The 17,665-nt window shown below is 42.6% G+C and overlaps 2 protein-coding genes across 2 annotated transcripts in view; one reads left to right on the top strand and one right to left on the bottom strand.

Annotated features, from left to right (window-relative positions):
- dnajc17 (DnaJ (Hsp40) homolog, subfamily C, member 17) overlaps nucleotides 1–17,665 on the bottom strand; it is a 38,806-nt gene that overhangs the window by 9,357 nt on the left and 11,784 nt on the right. The window contains exons 7-10 of the mRNA XM_033642670.2: nucleotides 16,886–16,935; nucleotides 14,775–14,852; nucleotides 11,906–11,986; nucleotides 11,157–11,276 (exon numbers count right to left, since the gene is read on the bottom strand). Of these exons, the coding sequence (XP_033498561.1) occupies nucleotides 11,157–11,276; nucleotides 11,906–11,986; nucleotides 14,775–14,852; nucleotides 16,886–16,935 (329 nt within the window). The remainder of the gene's footprint in view (nucleotides 1–11,156; nucleotides 11,277–11,905; nucleotides 11,987–14,774; nucleotides 14,853–16,885; nucleotides 16,936–17,665) is intronic.
- On the top strand, nucleotides 2,412–6,952 carry LOC117267060 (cdc42 effector protein 3). The gene is made up of 3 exons (XM_033642672.2): nucleotides 2,412–2,886; nucleotides 2,984–3,141; nucleotides 4,559–6,952. Exon 3 carries the CDS (start codon nucleotides 4,701–4,703, stop codon nucleotides 5,322–5,324), a length of 624 nt encoding a protein of 207 aa, XP_033498563.1. The 5' UTR covers nucleotides 2,412–2,886; nucleotides 2,984–3,141; nucleotides 4,559–4,700; the 3' UTR covers nucleotides 5,325–6,952.

The raw sequence follows: 17,665 nt of genomic DNA, 5'->3' as shown, positions 1-17,665 counted from the left end.
ATGCAAACTTGGATGTTCTCAGAATTGATGAAAGACAATTACAAAGAGTAGCTACTAGAAACTGTTTTAGAGACACATAACATCCTGGAGCGCCCAATTTCAAGCAAGGAATTCACTGGTTTCATTCCTTTCATACCCTGGGTAATTTGTGGATGTACTACAAGCTGAATTTCAAAGTACAGTATGTCCTGTGTTATTGTCCTATTATTACATTATCGAAAAATGTTTTTCATATAAAAGAATCAGACGGTCCTTGCTGTAAATCAAGTCTAAATGCTGGCTGTCTAAGGGCCTTGATGCAGCGGAAGCTGGAGAACACACAACAAAGGGACAGAAGAATATCCACCAAAGCCTCAGTTTGGGCTTCTAGCGCCAGTCAAAGCAATATCTGGAAACACTTTTTATCCTGCAACAACAAAAACACGCAGCATCCCAGATTTCAGGCCCAGCATAGCTGCATCAAACCACACTGCCCGCTATGGTCAGGCCTTAGAAAAGAGGCTTATACAGAAATCCAGCTCGGGCTAAACGCATCAGCCCAAAGGGCTACATAGCATGACAACACAACTCAAAGCGTGAGTCCAACCGTGGTCAGACAGAAGGTCTTGTGAGGTCATTCCAATACAGCAGATAACGCCAGCGCTTCACCCTGATTGTCTTCTAGCATGAAAGCAGTTTGAGTGTGGTTGTAGGTGGAGGGAGGGGTTTCTAAGAAGAGAAATATTCAAAAATGCTCTGTTTCAGTCTTGAGTAAATGTTATGATAATTTCATTTGCGTGAGTAATTGTGTCTGGTCTTGCAGACTGCTCTGGCGCTGGTGTGCAGAGCGGGAGAACAAGAGAGGATCAAGCGGCACGCCTTTTGTTTATTGGATCAATTTGAAAGGACTGGAGGAGCAGTGAAAGATACAATTTGTCCATTTCCTTTTCACCCTGCATGTTAAAGCTTAGTGAACAAGGAGAAGCATTGAGACTCTGGACAAAACAGTCCACAGCCGTGTCCACCTTCCTGCTGGAACACAATGTTCATTATAAGTCTTGGACTGTGTCTCAATTCGCGTTCTTCCCTACTTACACTTGCCGTTTCAAATGCATAAGTGCGTTCACACTCAGAAATACAGCAAAATAGAGTGCACTACAAGTACCTGGATGGTGTACTCATAATGGTCAAAAGTTGCATGTGGAACGCTGGACACTTCTCACCCTCACACCTCTTCCTAACACACAGAGAGTGAGTGAACTCTGGCAGACACAGCACAAAAAAGTGTCCAGATATACTACAAGGCTCGGAAAACAGGTTGGAGGGCGAGCAGTTTGTCAAACAAGCGACAGCGTTCGTTGACGCATGAAGCAGGTTTGGACACCTTGATAGGGAAACATTGAAACAATCTGTTGTTTGCTCACTTTCTTGTTGGCATTGCATCCAGTTAGGAAGAGGTATCAGCGGTTACCATTTTGGCTACGTAGCCAAAGGGGAGGGACCACCAAACTTGTGAAAATGGCGGCCGAGGAAGCTGCAGTTAAGGTCGTTCTGGTGAAAAGGCAAACAAGCCGGCAGATATTTTAGCAGGAAACAATTGTGGTCAAATGCTGGCGTTATGCTCTGTCCAATTGCAATTTGCCATTAAAAATAAGAGGAAGAAGAAGCAGTCAAACGTTGAGATTGTCATATCCGCTAAGTGCAGATCTGAGACAACACTACCCTGTCAAAACTCACACGCTTCACAAGAACAAAGTGCACCGTGTACAGTGTGGAAGTGTACCAACGGAAGTATCTGAACATACACCCAGCGCTGGTTGGGATATCAGAGCAGTATGGCATGTTGGTTTTAAAAATAACAGGCTGAAGATTATATAGTTCAAAAAAAGAATCTTTCCAAACCATAACACAACCAAAAGGGCACGATCAACACAACTACCAATTATCGCCTGCGAGAGCACAACAGAATGCTTCAACCCTGCCATTTTTAACACAAACAAATTCCATAGAGCGGGAAAAAAAAAGTTTGCTGCTCTGACACAATTTCCATTCCTGTGTTGCTATAGCATTCCAAAGGCAAAGACAACATGCTGAAGGCGTGAGAATTGGAAACACAGTTGGTTATCTTTTTCTTGTGCAACCCGGCGTGCCTGTACATACATGTCTGTGTGCGATAGCGCGCTTTGATTACATTGAGAAGCTATAGGCCTCCAGTTAGGCAGAAGGGTCTGACTCCAGGGCTTTAGACATGCCAACAGCAGGCAGGAAGTCAGGAAATCGGCAGAGCAGAGGGACAATGACATGGAGATTAGAGATCAGTTAACCCCCCCTCCTCTGAGTGACTGACCTGTTTGCTCACTGACTATGACTTCCTTTCAGACACAAGCACACACACTTTCAAACACAACCGACTCAAACTCAGCCTCTCTTCCACACAATCACCTCTTGAAAGGAGCTGTGCGCCGCAGTTTCTCCCACATTTCCGTCTTTCTCAATTTCACAGGAATTAAATCAGCAGCACCCATTTTGCAACCCTTTTCTCGCAGGTAATGGGTGCAGCCAATCAACAAGCAAGACTTACTTTAACACTTGTGACTAAAGGGCCAACTCACACCACAACCGGGATGATATCATCTGACGGCTGGCAACCATTCTAAAGTGGGAAGACTGCAAATATAAGCTAATAAAAGCCTTAAAAAGACTCCACCTGGATTCCTTAACACTCTTGTACTCTGACCTCACCTGGCTTATCTCTTAGGCAAAGAAGACTTTCACCGGTAACACACCTGGAGGGCTCTGCAATGCAGGAGGGAGTTTACACTGGGAAGGATTAGCAAAAAAAAAAAGAAGAAAGGATCAAATGTCCAAGGACTGAAAACACTCCCCTAAGCAGCAGTACAGACAAAGGTAAGAGACACTCTCTTGACAATTAAGTGCTACAATTTAATGTAAAACTTGCTTGTGTCACCGTGGAAAAGTCCCTCACTCTGTGTCTCTGCCTTAGAGCTGCGCAATGAGATCTCCTCTGTAACCGTTGGAACAAGCCCGATCATGTCAAGGAAGAGTTTGTCAGGGTGTGCAGGTAGACGCTGCCTTGTTTCCTGACAGAGACGTGTGTGCATGTGTTGGATTCAAATGTCCTGCATTTGCTCAGCAAGACAGGTAAGAACTAATCAATCTTTATCTAATCTGCTGTTAGTTATCCTACCAGACAAACAACTGCACAAAAGAAAAACCTTCAAAATCAATTTCTTTTAACTTGTGCTTAAGGATTTCATCAGCCAGATTCCTGATCTGTCTTAAAGATGGATCACGTATGGCAGCATTGAAGAAGATAATTCAAAAATTGCTTCTTGGCCAATCTGTTTTAATGGGCGTCTTTAATTTTTACTTGGCCATGAAGTGTTTCCTGGACATGATACTCATGGCTGAAACCCTAAGACTCCTCCTTGGCCAAACTGACATGTTTGGAAAGGAATGCTGTTGTGTCCACGCTCTCCAATCTCCCGCTGCTACTAAAGTGCCGATAAAACCTTTACAGGCCAACAAAACCTGTTTGCTGTAGTGGCTTACAAATTTACAGAGTGAGTGTTTCAAGTCACGAACACAGGTCTAATGTGGGCAAAGCTGTTTGGGAGACCGTAAAATCACAGACACTAAGCAGATTATCTAATCGACATGCCTGCGTTGATGAACTGAGTTCTGTTTTAGTCAATAAAATGATTACAGGTCACGAAACGCAAAATTACATTCAAGTTAGGCTTTCATTTTTATTTCATTTTGACCAAGAATGCTTCCTTTTAAGTTTTGCTAGTTGATGTAAATATGAAATCCCCACACTACATTTCAAAAAGGATAACTTATTTTGAAATGTAATGCCCAAAGTGTGATGTTATTTATGGAATAAAAATATCTCATTTTATTAACTTCCACATCCTCTCCCAGAGTCACAGCATAACTCTCACACTACAGCAAAATAAACAGACTGCATCCCAGCTATTTTAATTTTTCACAAAATCAGAAACATGTGTTCCGAAGTGAAGTTATCATTATTTCTGACAGGAGTTACGGTAAAGCCTCGTGTTCTCCCGAAACAAAATGTTGACAGATATGATTTACTTACATGCATGACAACAATTACCGTTTGGGAATCAGATTTTTTTTGTTGCTTTTGTTACTGGAAGTCTTAAGTGGGCTGACAGCCTTCCTTTAGAGGAGAGGCTCCAGACCACACCTGCATTTATGGGAAAAAAACAGGGATTTGAAAAGTAAATATTTAGAAATGAAAGCTTCAAAGCATTGTTGGAACATCCCGCTGCTGCCAAATAATACTGAATTTCATTAAATCAAAATGGAGTGGAGCAGGTGCATCTCAAAACAATGGCTGCCGATTCACATCCAGCCAAATGATTCAGTCCAATACTTACATCTGGTGCTACATTACAAGTACAAGCACAGACATGCTTCATATTCTAGCATGATGTGAGGGAAGCCTAGATTTATGATGCAGTGTTACAAACATGATATTAGATGCAGATTTATTCAATTATAATTTCTATTTTCTTGTGTTTTAATTCAGATGGAATCATGCTCATGAGCTTCAACACTTGCTGAGGATCCACTGTCAAACAAAGAAGGAAATACAAAAGGATACAAAGACTGAGGATATATTTAAAGGATAAATAAAAACATTTAGGTCTATCTCAACCAGATCTGCCAAGATGCCACTGAGAACATCGTTGTACAGAAAGCCATCCTCTGGTCGCTGGCCCGGCAGGAACTCCAAGCGCAGGGAGGTGCTGTCCGTCAATATGATTAGCCTACCACTGGCTGATTTCCGCCACATCTCACATATTGGCAACGATGCTCAGAGAGACAGCTTTGGAGACCTGTCCTTCTTAAAGATGGGCCACAATCTGCTTCTACAAAGCTCCCAGAGCGAGCAGAATCTCTTCATGGCCTGCTCTCCGCCACCAAAGCCCCCTCGTCTGAACCTGGACGAGGCGGACGGCTCAGAGAGCCCTGACTGGCGTGCAGGCCACCTGCACAACACGTCTCAGAAGAGAAAGAAATGCAGCTCTATGCCGCTGCTGGACAGCGAGGACAGAGAAGTGGATATGGAAAAGGAAGATGGGTACCAGAGAGGGAATAATGTTGCTACCAATCAGGCTGGCAGGCTTGGACGGGGCAGCTTGAATTCAGACAGGGATGAAGACTCCGCAGAGATCTGTGACAAAACTGTCAGACAGCATAAGGAGGAGGACAGTGGCTTTTCATTCAGCCTCGACCTGGGCCCTTCAATCCTGGATGATGTTCTCCAGGTGATGGACAAACTCCACGATTAGACAACGTAGCAGCCAGGCTTTACTACAAGGTTGGACTAATTCAACACCCTTCTTTGGGACTCTCCTGAGTTTATGGACAGACCAAAAAGTTAAAGTTAAAGTTAAAGCAATGGTTATCACAGAAATAAATCTGGAGATATGTGATTTTATGATCCCTGGGTACCAAGTATAGACAAACAACTTTTAGTGAGAGCTTGTCTCAACAAAAGTTTTAATGGAGTTAAACTACGACACTGAAAAGACTGAGTTTCAGTAAAACACGTTACTTAATGCATCTGATATCACAGCACCTTTCTAGGAAACAGAGCTCATAATTCAAATCAACTTTATTTATATAACTCTTACCTTTTTATAAAGCACTACATATTGTGTCTATTGCTAGCTGTGGTCCACAACATTTGTCCTAAGTAAACATCTTGTTTGAGAGGTTAAACCAAAAAAAGGCCAACTACACAAAGTTAATGTTCTCCTTAGAAACTGGCCCTTGCAGGGGTGGATACAATCTTTAAGTTAATATTTAAACTCTGTCAGATGTCAAACACCAAGCTGGACATTTTCACCTTCTTTTACTTTCCTCTTTTGCTATTGTAATCCCCCCCAAACCACACGGCACAGCACTGAAGACGGCTGTTAAGACTTAAGAGTGTTGTGTTTAAGAAAAGAAAAGCTGCGGCTGGAATCCAAGGTCCTCGAGCTGTGATGTCTTGGCTCTTGGCGTGCTTGCCAATCCATTGTGTGCAGAGGGCAATTTTTGCTCCGCACGCATCCCAGAGGCCCCACTCAAAAGGTAGACCAAGGTACCCCCCATCTCTCATTCCCAACAATGCAGTGAAAACAAACACTTAGCTCTGCTTCCAATAAAAGCCAGCCAGTGGTGGCAAGTTGGGCAGCAGACCAAACCAGGCCACAGGTCCAAGACCTCAGACGAAAAAAAAAAAAGCAGGCTGTTTTCTTAGCTGCAAATCAGAGTGCGATGCTCTGGTGAGTGGCGCACGAGAAGGAAAGTGGTAAAGGGTAACGTGATACTTCCACATATGCGGGGGGTGTCGAGGGAGGAGGCCCAGAGACATCCATTACTGCTGCAGAAGTCCTGATGAAGGTTTAAACACTACCTTCTGACCAAACAGACCCGCAATACATGAAAAAAGCACACTTGAATCTCACATACACGGGGGGGAGGAACACACATGTACTGTATGTATATGTAAGCACATGTCGGTAAACTGAGATTTCTGCAGACAATCTAGGTCCACTTCCCTCAGGTCTGGAGAGGAGAGTGGGGACAGGAGCCTCGGTCTGCGCCTTAGTGGGGGGTTGCCAGGAAAGGCTGTGGGGCAGGCGAATTCCTAACTTCCCCACGGGTCATTCTGCAAAATATACCAACCACAAATGTCCCACTTCTAGCAATAAATTTAGAATTCTATGTATGTCCAAACAGAAACAGCAATGTTTGTGGGTACGTCTGCACTGTATATCTGTTCTGCCATCTCTCATTTTAAAGTGGATATCACTGACCATTTTTCTTTGTGTATGTTATGACAATAACACATTGTGAAACATTTTTTGCATTGAAAGATGTACTGTTATGTATTTTGGGGAAGTAAAGAAAAATATCTTTCATATTCCAAGATTGGTGGTTTGTGGATAGAGGTCCTCGTGTCAACATTTTAAGAGGGCTCATATGAGATTGTTTACACACCCTGACAGACAGACATTTATTTGGCTTTACAACTGTCAGAAGCCACTGTGGAGGCAACAAACCTTGCATAACAGTTTCTCGAGAAATTATAGCCTTGGATTATCCACCACAACATGCAGCACAACATTATTTCAAGGTGGAGAAACACACAAGCCTAAATTAGACGGGGATGTCAAGCAGGATTTTATGTGGAGGCCCAAATACTGTATTACAGTGAAGTGGACTTTGAAGCAGCAGCTGAGCTATTAGACGTGCCCTGCTCTGAGGCACACCTGTATCATAAAGAGGTGATATTCAATAGCTAACCAGGGTGTGTCTGCAATTTGTCAGACTTCTCTATACCTTTTCCAGATAAGCAGGTGAAAGAGCTATTCACTCACACAGGCTTTATATTGGATAGTGTTCCCATGTCTGCTGCAAAGGCCCTAAACAATCAAAGCCCTATTTATTCCCAAGAGAAAGAGGATTGTGCAATGTCAGACAGACACTGTGAAAACAAATTATTGCCTAATAAGTAACAGTAAAAAAAAACAATATGCAAAAGACCAATAACAAATTTTGGAATTTCATGCACTTCAGCTATTCTTCATCAAAAAAGCCACAAACACATTTTATAAAAACCCACAATCATTCTCTATAACATTCAAAAATTAACATTTCCTGCCTACTTTTTACGGAGTAGGACTTGCTGCTATGACTCTGTCGTCCACACAAGAGCTCTCAGTGTGAAGAATCACATAAACTTACGCTCAACAAGTGTTCAGCCGCATGACTGATGTGAGAAGAAAGAGCCTGTAATTGAAGACAAATTATCTTGTCTGCGCAGCACAAACTGGCCCGAGCTGTGAAGTATCCCAATCACATCTGGTACCACTTCTCTTGCTCCAAAAATCTAAACTCGCTGTCATACGGAATACCAGGAAACCCTGTCATCTCACTAAAGAGTAGCGCTTATGAGTTATTTATTTTGTCAGGTACTAACTAAAAAGCTAAAAATATTGTTTTGGCAAATAGGAGATGTGTCCATCTCGTGTAATTGCGTCTCCCAGGCCGGCGTGACTTGACGCTACTGAAATATGCTGCACAGTTTCACACACAAAAGGGGATTTTTGTGAAACTGATATTGTTTATGCTGTCTGTATCATGTCAGAACATATTATCAAGCTATAGATGGTGAGGGCCGAGCCAATCCACAACAGCTATCCCCTCTCATGATACGCATGATGAACTGGGCGTATTTGGGGCGTAACACAATAATTATGAAATTCTGACCACACCATAATCACAGCAGGCGATCTGTTCCGTGTCTGATGAGACAACGCAAAAACACGTCTATATTTTTCATGCAACCCTAAACCAGTGTTTCTATAAACTGTGGTCTTTTGTTTCATCAGGGTCCCGCTGTACATAGATGATGCATAACCAATAAGTCCAACCTCATATATTAGGAGGTATACTGCCTGTCTGTCTCTACTACATCCATTCAAACCTGGTACACAATATTAATATCATGCACTAACCAATATTAATAATACAATTTCCCTCTTTTGGGTCTGTTCATAGAAAAAAGAAGCCCACTAGTCTACCTCCGAGAAGTTCCTTATCTTCAGTCACAGAGGGGGTCAGGCCGGGGTTGAATGTGCCAACTGCACAGCCACATACAGTGCCTCTCTTCCAGATTCAGGGGCTATTTTAGGTGAGAGTGCACTTTTCGAGCACTAGCAAACCGGCGGGCTGGAAAAACAATCCCAGAATAGCTGATCTGCTGCATCTGGTTTGTGTCGTGACAAGCCTGCGATGACTCTCCAACTCTAGATGGAAGAAGCAGGCATAGAAAGCTCAAATTCAAATCCATTATGATGGATTCATGTTAAATAGTATGGTATGCTCAACTACGCAATAAACCACGAATCAGGACACAGTGATTAACGATGGCATCACATCTCCGGAGACACGAACATATATCCGGGAAAGACCAGGCAAATGGTTAGATAGTGATTCCATATCCGAGACAGTCTGGAAGGAGAGATATGAATCATTAGATGGCCACACATGGTGCAACAGCCATTTACAGCTCTTATTAAACACTGCACTTAGAATTCACTGTGATCTGCAACTGTGTATGATACAATGCTAAAAGAAATGTCTGTGCTAATGAGAATGACTTAAGCATTTCTTTCATAAACATGCTCCTTTCATAATCTCTCACAGTGAAATAGTATTATGTCAAAGGGCAAAGACACAACAAAGAACAGTCTGGAGATGAAACTAGATCCTTTCCCAGAAGAGGAGTCTGAATTAAGTCAGGAGCATGGGGAGCAATTCCACACAGTGCGGAAGATGTGGCCCTTCCTTATTTTGAAATTTTTAATATCCATGGTGAGTAAAACTAGGTGAATGCAGCGCTGTTATAAATCATGTCATATCTGCTCTCTGGACAAGCAGAACGAAAACAGAGCCAACAGTTAAACAAGTCTCCTCAGTGTCTCTCTGTGAGAGCAGTGAAAATCTAACACATCATGGTATAGTTAGTAATGTTCAAGGTCTCTGGACCCTGAGGGGGGTCTTCAAGGGGAATTTATGTGAATGTGTGGAACTGAAGCTGAGGCTGAAGTCATATGTCTGTGTCTCTGAGCTCCCTGTAGCGAGACCCTGACTCTCTGAGCACTGTGTTTGGATTGATGAGGTTAAAGAAGCAAATCCTCACCCAAGCTGCTCCTATGTGATTGCAGCTGGCTGGTGTGGGGTTGCAGTGGAGGGCTAGACGACAGGAGAGGACTCTGATTTTAAGATTTCAGATAGAGTCCGGGAGAAGGACCTCCAAGGCTCTGGCTTCTTTTTACCTCTATCTCTCTTTCTCACACGCCCCCCATGTCCAGCTGACCCCAGGCCAGATGTGGAATAACATTACTAATATCTACACCAGTTCACCCATTATGTCATGTGGGGCCTCTTCAGCGAGAAGTATTCACGCTGAGGGCTAATGCGAAAATTACTCAGACATAGTAATGTTTTCATTCTAGGGTGCAGGACAAAAAAAAAAAGATGAAGCAATCAGCTATGGATATCTGTGAGGCAAACCGGGTTACCATAATAACATTTAAAGAGATTAGTATGACAAGTCCCAGTGTGCAGAATGAGCCTCACATGCTAGCCTTGACAAGGGGGTCTTCAGACACCACACTGGGTTGAAACCCAGTTCAGCAGCAGCTCTGGAGACACAGATAAGTAGACCTGGAAAGTCAACTGATCTGTGATCCCTCACAGGTAAAGATGACAACATAAGAGAAGTAAAATGGACACAGCGGAGCGAAAAAAAACATTACTTCATGCTAATCTAATGACAAGAGAGAAACACTTTCAAGATCCTCAGAGGATGTAGCTGAAATGAGATTATCCTTGGACTTGGGCTGGCAGGGAAAGACTAAATATTAGGCGTGCAGAAAAAAAGGTTGCTGTGCAGACTACTGTGATTTCCAAATCACAAGAGGCAACACATCAGAGAATGTTTTGAGATGGTTTTTCTCAATAAAGCATTTTGGTTTTGTGCAGCAAATCTTTGGGCTGCAGAAAATAAATCCTTCAAATTTAAAATAAGAAACCACATTCCCTGCCCCCCAAAAAATATATTAAATTCTCAATAATCAAAAATAAAGCATTATTTGCAATAGCAATAGCAATAGCAATAGCAATATAGAGACCGGCTCACTTGGCACCAGTGCAGCCATTTGGTCAGTCTCACGTGCCAGACTACCATTATCACACACTGCTTCTTCTGCTAGCATTCCTGGGGTCCGCCAGGTCAGGCCTGTTAATGCGGGGCTGACCAGGGACTTCGGGCCAGTGTCGGGCCAGCGCCTCACCACTCCAAAGCAAATAAACCAGGGTCCATTTAACCAAACACATTGTTCTAGACCAAATGAGGGGAGTGCAAGCACTGGGGGAATATTTGCACCACTGATATGAAAATAAAACCTCCGAAGGTTTACATACTTCTTTTTGTGGGACAGAGTTTAGGCAATCGTATTTGTGTTGGAAGCTGTGTACGTGTGAAGATTCTGTAACATAGGGTCGACGTGCTTTATGAGAGAGGGAGGGAATTACAAAAATGCATTTTCAGGTTATACCCGTACCTGTGAAGACATGAACAGGCCAGGTTGAGATGCTGGAGCAATGACCTCGGGCTGTCCTTCAAGCCACGAAATCTTCAGAGGGTTTTCACTCAGGCCACTTTCATTCTTAACTGCCAGCTCCTAAAAACACAAAATAGTCTGTGAGTGGATTTTCTATCATTATTTTTTGAGCCAAACAAAACACATTCTGCCTTGTCCTGAAAGCTGTAAAATTTGTGTTGTATTTATCTTACACCTGGGTATTATATAAATATGAAAAACACATGTAGACATGGACAAAGGTGGATTGTAACGGGGCCAACTCCCAGAGCAAGGCTGGGAGCCGGAGATGGGCAGGCAGAGACCACAGGACCTGTGCCCAGATCCCTGTAGACTGGCAGACATTTGCTCTGGAGGGAAACCACACGTTGTGGTGAGGAAACCACAACAAAATAAAGTACACCATCACGACAAAGGGCCTGAGGATCCAGACAATGTGGAACAATGAAGCGGCTAAAGTCCTTCCGTCCAATGGTTCCCATCAGCTCGGAGATCTCCACGCTACAGAACGACTAAAACGTCGGTTTAGGTTGCACAAACTGTCCCGAGGCTGGGAAGTCTATGACAGGTGTCATTCTTAGTAATAATCAAACTCAGCAGGTGACCAGAGACTTCGAGGCAAGTGAGTGGTAAACAAATGTGGTTCTATGCAAATGTCTGCTGCGGAGAAGATTTTGAGGACACCGGCCGGGGCAGAGTTAGGTACTTACAGCTGCTCTCACGGTTGCAAATTCGACCACAGCGCTTCCTCTCTTCTTCGCCGATACAATCACATTCGAAACATCCCCGTACTAGAGGTAAGAAATGGGAGAACAGAAGAAAAGTCATATTGAGGAAGACGAGAGATGCAGAACATTCAAATTAGTATTTCCTTTCACAGCACAAACCATAACCATGAAAACACAAAGCATATGCAGACTGAAGAACCGAAAACACGGGTGAATATAACAGACTTCTGGAATAAAAGTTAGGATTCAATATGTGTTTGGTTATTAAACCTAATCTCTAATGATAGGGTTCGTATGTTTGGGCCTGAGCCAGTAATACTGCAAAGAACATCATGTACAAAAGTGAGACCTCTGTGGCTTCTCAAAAGACAAGAGGAGACAAGAGGCAGTATTGGAACGTTTTAGCTACTCCTTGTGCAATGACAGCATTTGATAAACAATATTTTTGGCACAAAAGCTGAAATTAGATGTGGCTTTCATCCAACTCCCTGCCACAAATCAGCGCAGGGAGGAAAGGCTGGCCAAAAGGGGAGCAGGGCAAAGAGCGTCTCAGACATTCCTTGATTTCTGTCTGAAGGAGATGGAGAGAAGAGAAAGGTCACAAACACGTCTTAGCAGGGGAGATAAAAACCTGATCCCTTTTTAAAGGCAGCCATTAGCAGAGCAAAGGTTTTTGTTTTAATTCCTAAGGGTTTTTATGTATAACTGAGGCCTTTTGTCATTAACCTCTCCCCGAGAAGGATGGACGTGACCTCAGAGAATCTCATCCTGTGAAAATGTAGCTTTCTGGGAACGGGGAAGTCCAGGAATGCTGTCTACGAAGGACATTGTGGAGCAAGCCAACAGTGACAAAGGAGACTCTCAAAAGGCCTCTGTTTCATAGAATATAAATATCTTAACATGTTTTTTCCCCCCTTAAATGAAGATGTATTATTTTAAGCGGCCAAAGTACACAAGTCCGCACACGTACGCAAGTATACACATACCATACTTTCCCACACAGCGGTGGCTATTTCAACTTGCCCAAACCATTAACTGTCACTCATTGGAGCTTGCCATCTCAAACAAAATCCTTTCCTAAAATTTATCCCCTTTGCTGAAGAATTGTAAAAGGAGGAACAACATTTTTTTTCCACGGTCTTTAGTATGACACAGCCCTCCTGCCTGGAGCCATATTGATTGAGTTCGTGCAGAGAAATTCATACGCCTTTTTCCGGTGGGCTTGACGTCAGTGACACTTGCCCTAGCCTCGTTTCAGGCCAACCTATGCCCCACCAAAAGCCCTTGTGACGGATCATAGCATACAGTGGTACTGGGTTGCATGAGAAGAGCACATTTCCTAATGCCTCCCTTGGCACTGCTTAATCACCTGGTAAGAGGGCCACAAACAATGGCGTGCATGGCTTTAAAAGGGCACTACAACATTGCCCTCAGCACTTTCACTGCAACAAAACTTAATGGGCCTTGTTTAAGGGGAAGAATAAAACAATCTACAACGCTGATGTCATGCAGACCTCAAATATGGCCGGACTCTGCAGGCAAGTTTGTTACAGTGGAGCTCTGCTGTGCAACAGCAAGATTGTTTTGTTATTGTTATACAATATATGTCATTAGTAGTAATATATCATCATATTCTGAATCTTCTGAAGATTCCATTGCAAAATAATTCACTGATTAAATGCTCAGATGGGAATGTCTGTTTCTGGTTAATCCAGTCAATTAAATACCTCACATATTAAATCATCACATTGATGCAAAATTCCTGTAAAGCAGCCCTGCGCTGTAATTTACAACATTGCCTGCAATGTCCTAATACAGGCATATTAAAGGGAAAGCTACCTTGGTAGCCTCAAGGAATATTTCATTATATTACCCAGCCCAAAGTGGTGCCTTACTGTTACTGTCGTGTGAAAAGACAGGAGTCCTAAAGGCGAGCCAAGTTAAAGGGGAACACCACCCAAATTAAGAATTCCAATATGTTACTGCCATGGCCGAGAAAAGTTCAGTTAATATCTGTGAACATGAGCTACTCTCTCTCTCTCTCAAAGCCAGAAAGCAGAGAAGTAAGTCTCAAACTTTGTGATGTCATCAAGTATAAAGTCTGGAGCTGCTCCATAGACAATGAATGGAAGTTTGATTTTTTGGACCCATAGAGTGTTTTCTTTATTATACCCAAATGAGCTTTACTCTATTGTACTGCTCTCAGTTCTGAAACAGAAAACGTAACCATATACTCAGAACATTCGCCTGGATGCTCCCAATGTCATCTAGAACATCTTTCCGAATTGTCTATGAAACAGCTCCAGACTATGACATCACAAATCTGAGTATTAACATTCTAACTTTTGGATTTGAGAGAGGGCTGTTCATGTATACTTGGGTTTTTCGACTGTCTGAGACCACAGAAATGCTTTTACAGAAGCAGTATGCAGGATCTAGTGATATCTAGCAGTGAGGTTGCAGATTGCAACCAACTGATACCCCCTTCGCTTGACCCGCATGCCAAGAAACTATGGCAGCCTTCAAGTAACATAAAAAGCAGAAAACCCTCTCTACAGCCAGTGTGTGGTTTGTCTGTTTTGAGCTACTGTATAAACATGGCAGTGTAACATGGTAATCTCCATGGAAGAGAGCACGCTTCCTATGTAGAAGGACTCATTCCACGTTAATGAAAACACAATGATTCTTGGTTTCAAGTGATAATACACCAATGAAAACATAGTTCTGAATATTATATTCCATGTCTGCCAATAGATCCCCCTAAATCCTACACACTGCACCTCTAAGTTTTGCTGTAACATGGTTACAGTACTGCGATATTGTGGAACTACTTTGATTTCCAGATGAGTACCTTTTGTAGAAGTCTGAAAAGAATGTCTTGAGAGTAGCCTCCATTCGTCTCGTCGTCTTTTTTACACTTCCACTTTAACTGGCATGAGAAAGAAGACAGAAAGGAGAGACCAATATTAGTCATCAGGACTTTTCTAGAATTAAAGCAGTGCATGATAATGTCTAATCATTAGAACACAATTGATTAAACTCAGCTGATGAGAAGACAAAGCATGCCAGGGAGGCTTGACGATGATGACACACAGATTACCGTAACCCTGAGCGCAGAGCGGAGCTACAAGAGAAAGACACTGTTAAACTCTTGGAACATCACCCTGGTACCACCTGTGAGACCTGCAGTCAATTTCCATTCATACCGAGGGTGCCGGGCAGCTAAAATGGGTGAAAAGTAACACATGGAGCCCTGGACCGGAGAATACATGGTGACTCACCTGCTTAACTATAGCTCCCCAGAATAAAACACAACACCAGACACAAAGATGAGTAAGTAATGCAAAGCAGGTCGCCTAATACTTTGTTATGGGCAGAAAGGTATGTCTTTGTTTTAATCGTGGTTAACTTATTTGATTGTGTAACAATGTTTTCTGTCTTTAAGTCTTGATACTTGCCATACTGCACTGTGTGAATGCTGTTCTAGAAATTACTGTACAGCTTATTTCAACATAAGAGCTTCACAGCTCCAAGGAACAGCATCCACAAGATCATTTATCTCATGCTTGGAGTCCTGCTGCTAAACCCTCATCCCTCTTCCCGTACTCCTAAAAAAAGATATTGTGCAACTTGTCATATCCATGTTCAAAGCACAGCGGAGTCTAGCCAATATCGCACTAACTGCTTAAAGTAGAATTATAAATGGCAAGCACTAAGTGTTGATTCAGCTCCAGCATTCTGCTCCCTGTCAGAGAAACAGGATTTCTGGGAATTTCCATGTCTACACAGCCTCTTTTACCAACAATTACGGTCGAAAATGTACATTCTCCTTCCAAGAGCAGTCTTCTGTACCCACTGATAACCTTCTTACCCATTAATCTTCCCACAAGATGTTAAAAGTATTTGCATGATGTGATGTCTGCAGTTCCAGCCCACAACACTAACACAGTGCTGTGTTCTCTTGCTCCTAGTTTAAACAAATATACAGATAGGAAAGATATTAGTGGAACCGGACCAAATGGCTCCCTCTGCATTTGATGAATCACTAAAAGTAGATATCAGAATATTTCAGAGGAGTAAAGTCCAAGATGAAAATGAAATCCCAAAGAACTAAACTTGTTTGAGGGAATGATTGATGTCAGATTCAATGCGACAGTCCACAATGCAGTCAACAATTTTGCTGAACATCAGTTGTCTAATAGAGCCAGAGATCGGTTAATGTAAAAATTAAATTTAATCTTGAATGCTAAGATCATTCTGAATCAGGTTAAAGATATAATATTACTTTTACTGGACAGGAAAAGCAAGGAATAAACACTGTTCTCGATTCAAGTCTTGAGACAACACAAGACATTATTATTATTTTTTTTTTTTTTTTTAAAAATGGATGCACTAAAACAGTGACTTTTAATTTTTATTTTTAACCGTCTAAACGACAAGCGCCAACAGTCTCTGAGACAGATTCATGCAGTCATGTTCCCATGTCCTTGAACGTGACCTGTGATGCTGTCAGTCTTACGGCTGCTGTTTGTTTTTCCAACTGAATACACAAATGTCGGGGAATACACTGCTGCACTAGATGGCTATCAAATTTAAAAACCAGATTTAATGTCTAAACACATTAGCTAACATCCCCAGTGTCTGTTAATATGCACAGGCTAGGCAGTTTCCAGGAGGAAATATAATAAGCTCTCTCTTGGCGTAGTTACAGGTCTCCTGACGACATCGGGGCCTACTCTGGAGGAATGGGCGTTAGACGGCGTATGTGGTCTCCGAATAATTAATTACAAATGTCTATGGTTCTATCAAAGTCCCAAATGAGGGTCTACCTGCACTTTCGCTCAGATGTTGCAGTTCCTCTTTTCCTTCTTCCTGCATTACTCTCCAAGAGCTGCAACCCTCGTCCTGACCTCTCTTCCCCGGCCCGTCCCCTGATTAAAAGCCGATAGTTGCGAGTCTTACCTTCAATTTGGGGGTCACATTGCTCTTGGAACATCTTTCCACTCCTGAATCTAAGAAAAAACAAGAGGGGGGGATGATGAGACAGTGAAGTTCAAAGACAGGGAGGAAGTCGAGGAAGGAAATGTGGCACTCAAGATAGCAGCTGAGGTGACTCATGCAGATGGGCAGCAATTTGAAATTGGCCATCACATGGTTAATGTATGGCTCCTGCTACAGTCTGATGATCCACTGAATGACTCTCAAGATGGAACAGACAGAGCGCTGATGATCCAGTGGCGGGCTGGGAAGGCCTGACTGCGTGCAAATGGAGAGAGACTCAAAAGACGTGCTGACTATGCATGAGTAATTGTCCGGCCACAAAAATGGGTCCAGTCCAGGGCCAAGAATCAGTACTTTCCTTAAATACCCACACTTCTATAGTCTTACTTTACAAGACTCTTTACTTTTTTGCATGTCTCCAGAACGGAGACACTAAAGCTTTAAAGTATTATCAAGAGGTTAAAAATCTGATTGACAACTATGTGTATGTGTGTGTGTGGTGCTTCGCATTCCTATGTTACCTTGCCAAGTTGTCTCACAGCCAAAAAAAACTAAAAAAAAAAAAGACTCTCTTCAAAGTGCAAAACATTAATTCAAGCATACATTCAGTTATTGCTATTGTTTTTTATGTGAATAATATTTGGTGAACCACAGGGGAGCCTGGTGACTGCTGTGGTTGGGCTGACAGTGCAATGGTTAGGAAACACAGGGGGTTCACTCAGCTGAGGCTTTCGGGATAGT

The sequence above is a fragment of the Epinephelus lanceolatus genome, chromosome 15, assembly GCF_041903045.1.
Source record: "Epinephelus lanceolatus isolate andai-2023 chromosome 15, ASM4190304v1, whole genome shotgun sequence".
NCBI lineage: Eukaryota > Metazoa > Chordata > Actinopteri > Perciformes > Serranidae > Epinephelus > Epinephelus lanceolatus.
The sequence above is the reverse complement of the archived record's forward strand: the minus strand, read 5'-3'. Positions and strand labels throughout refer to the sequence as shown.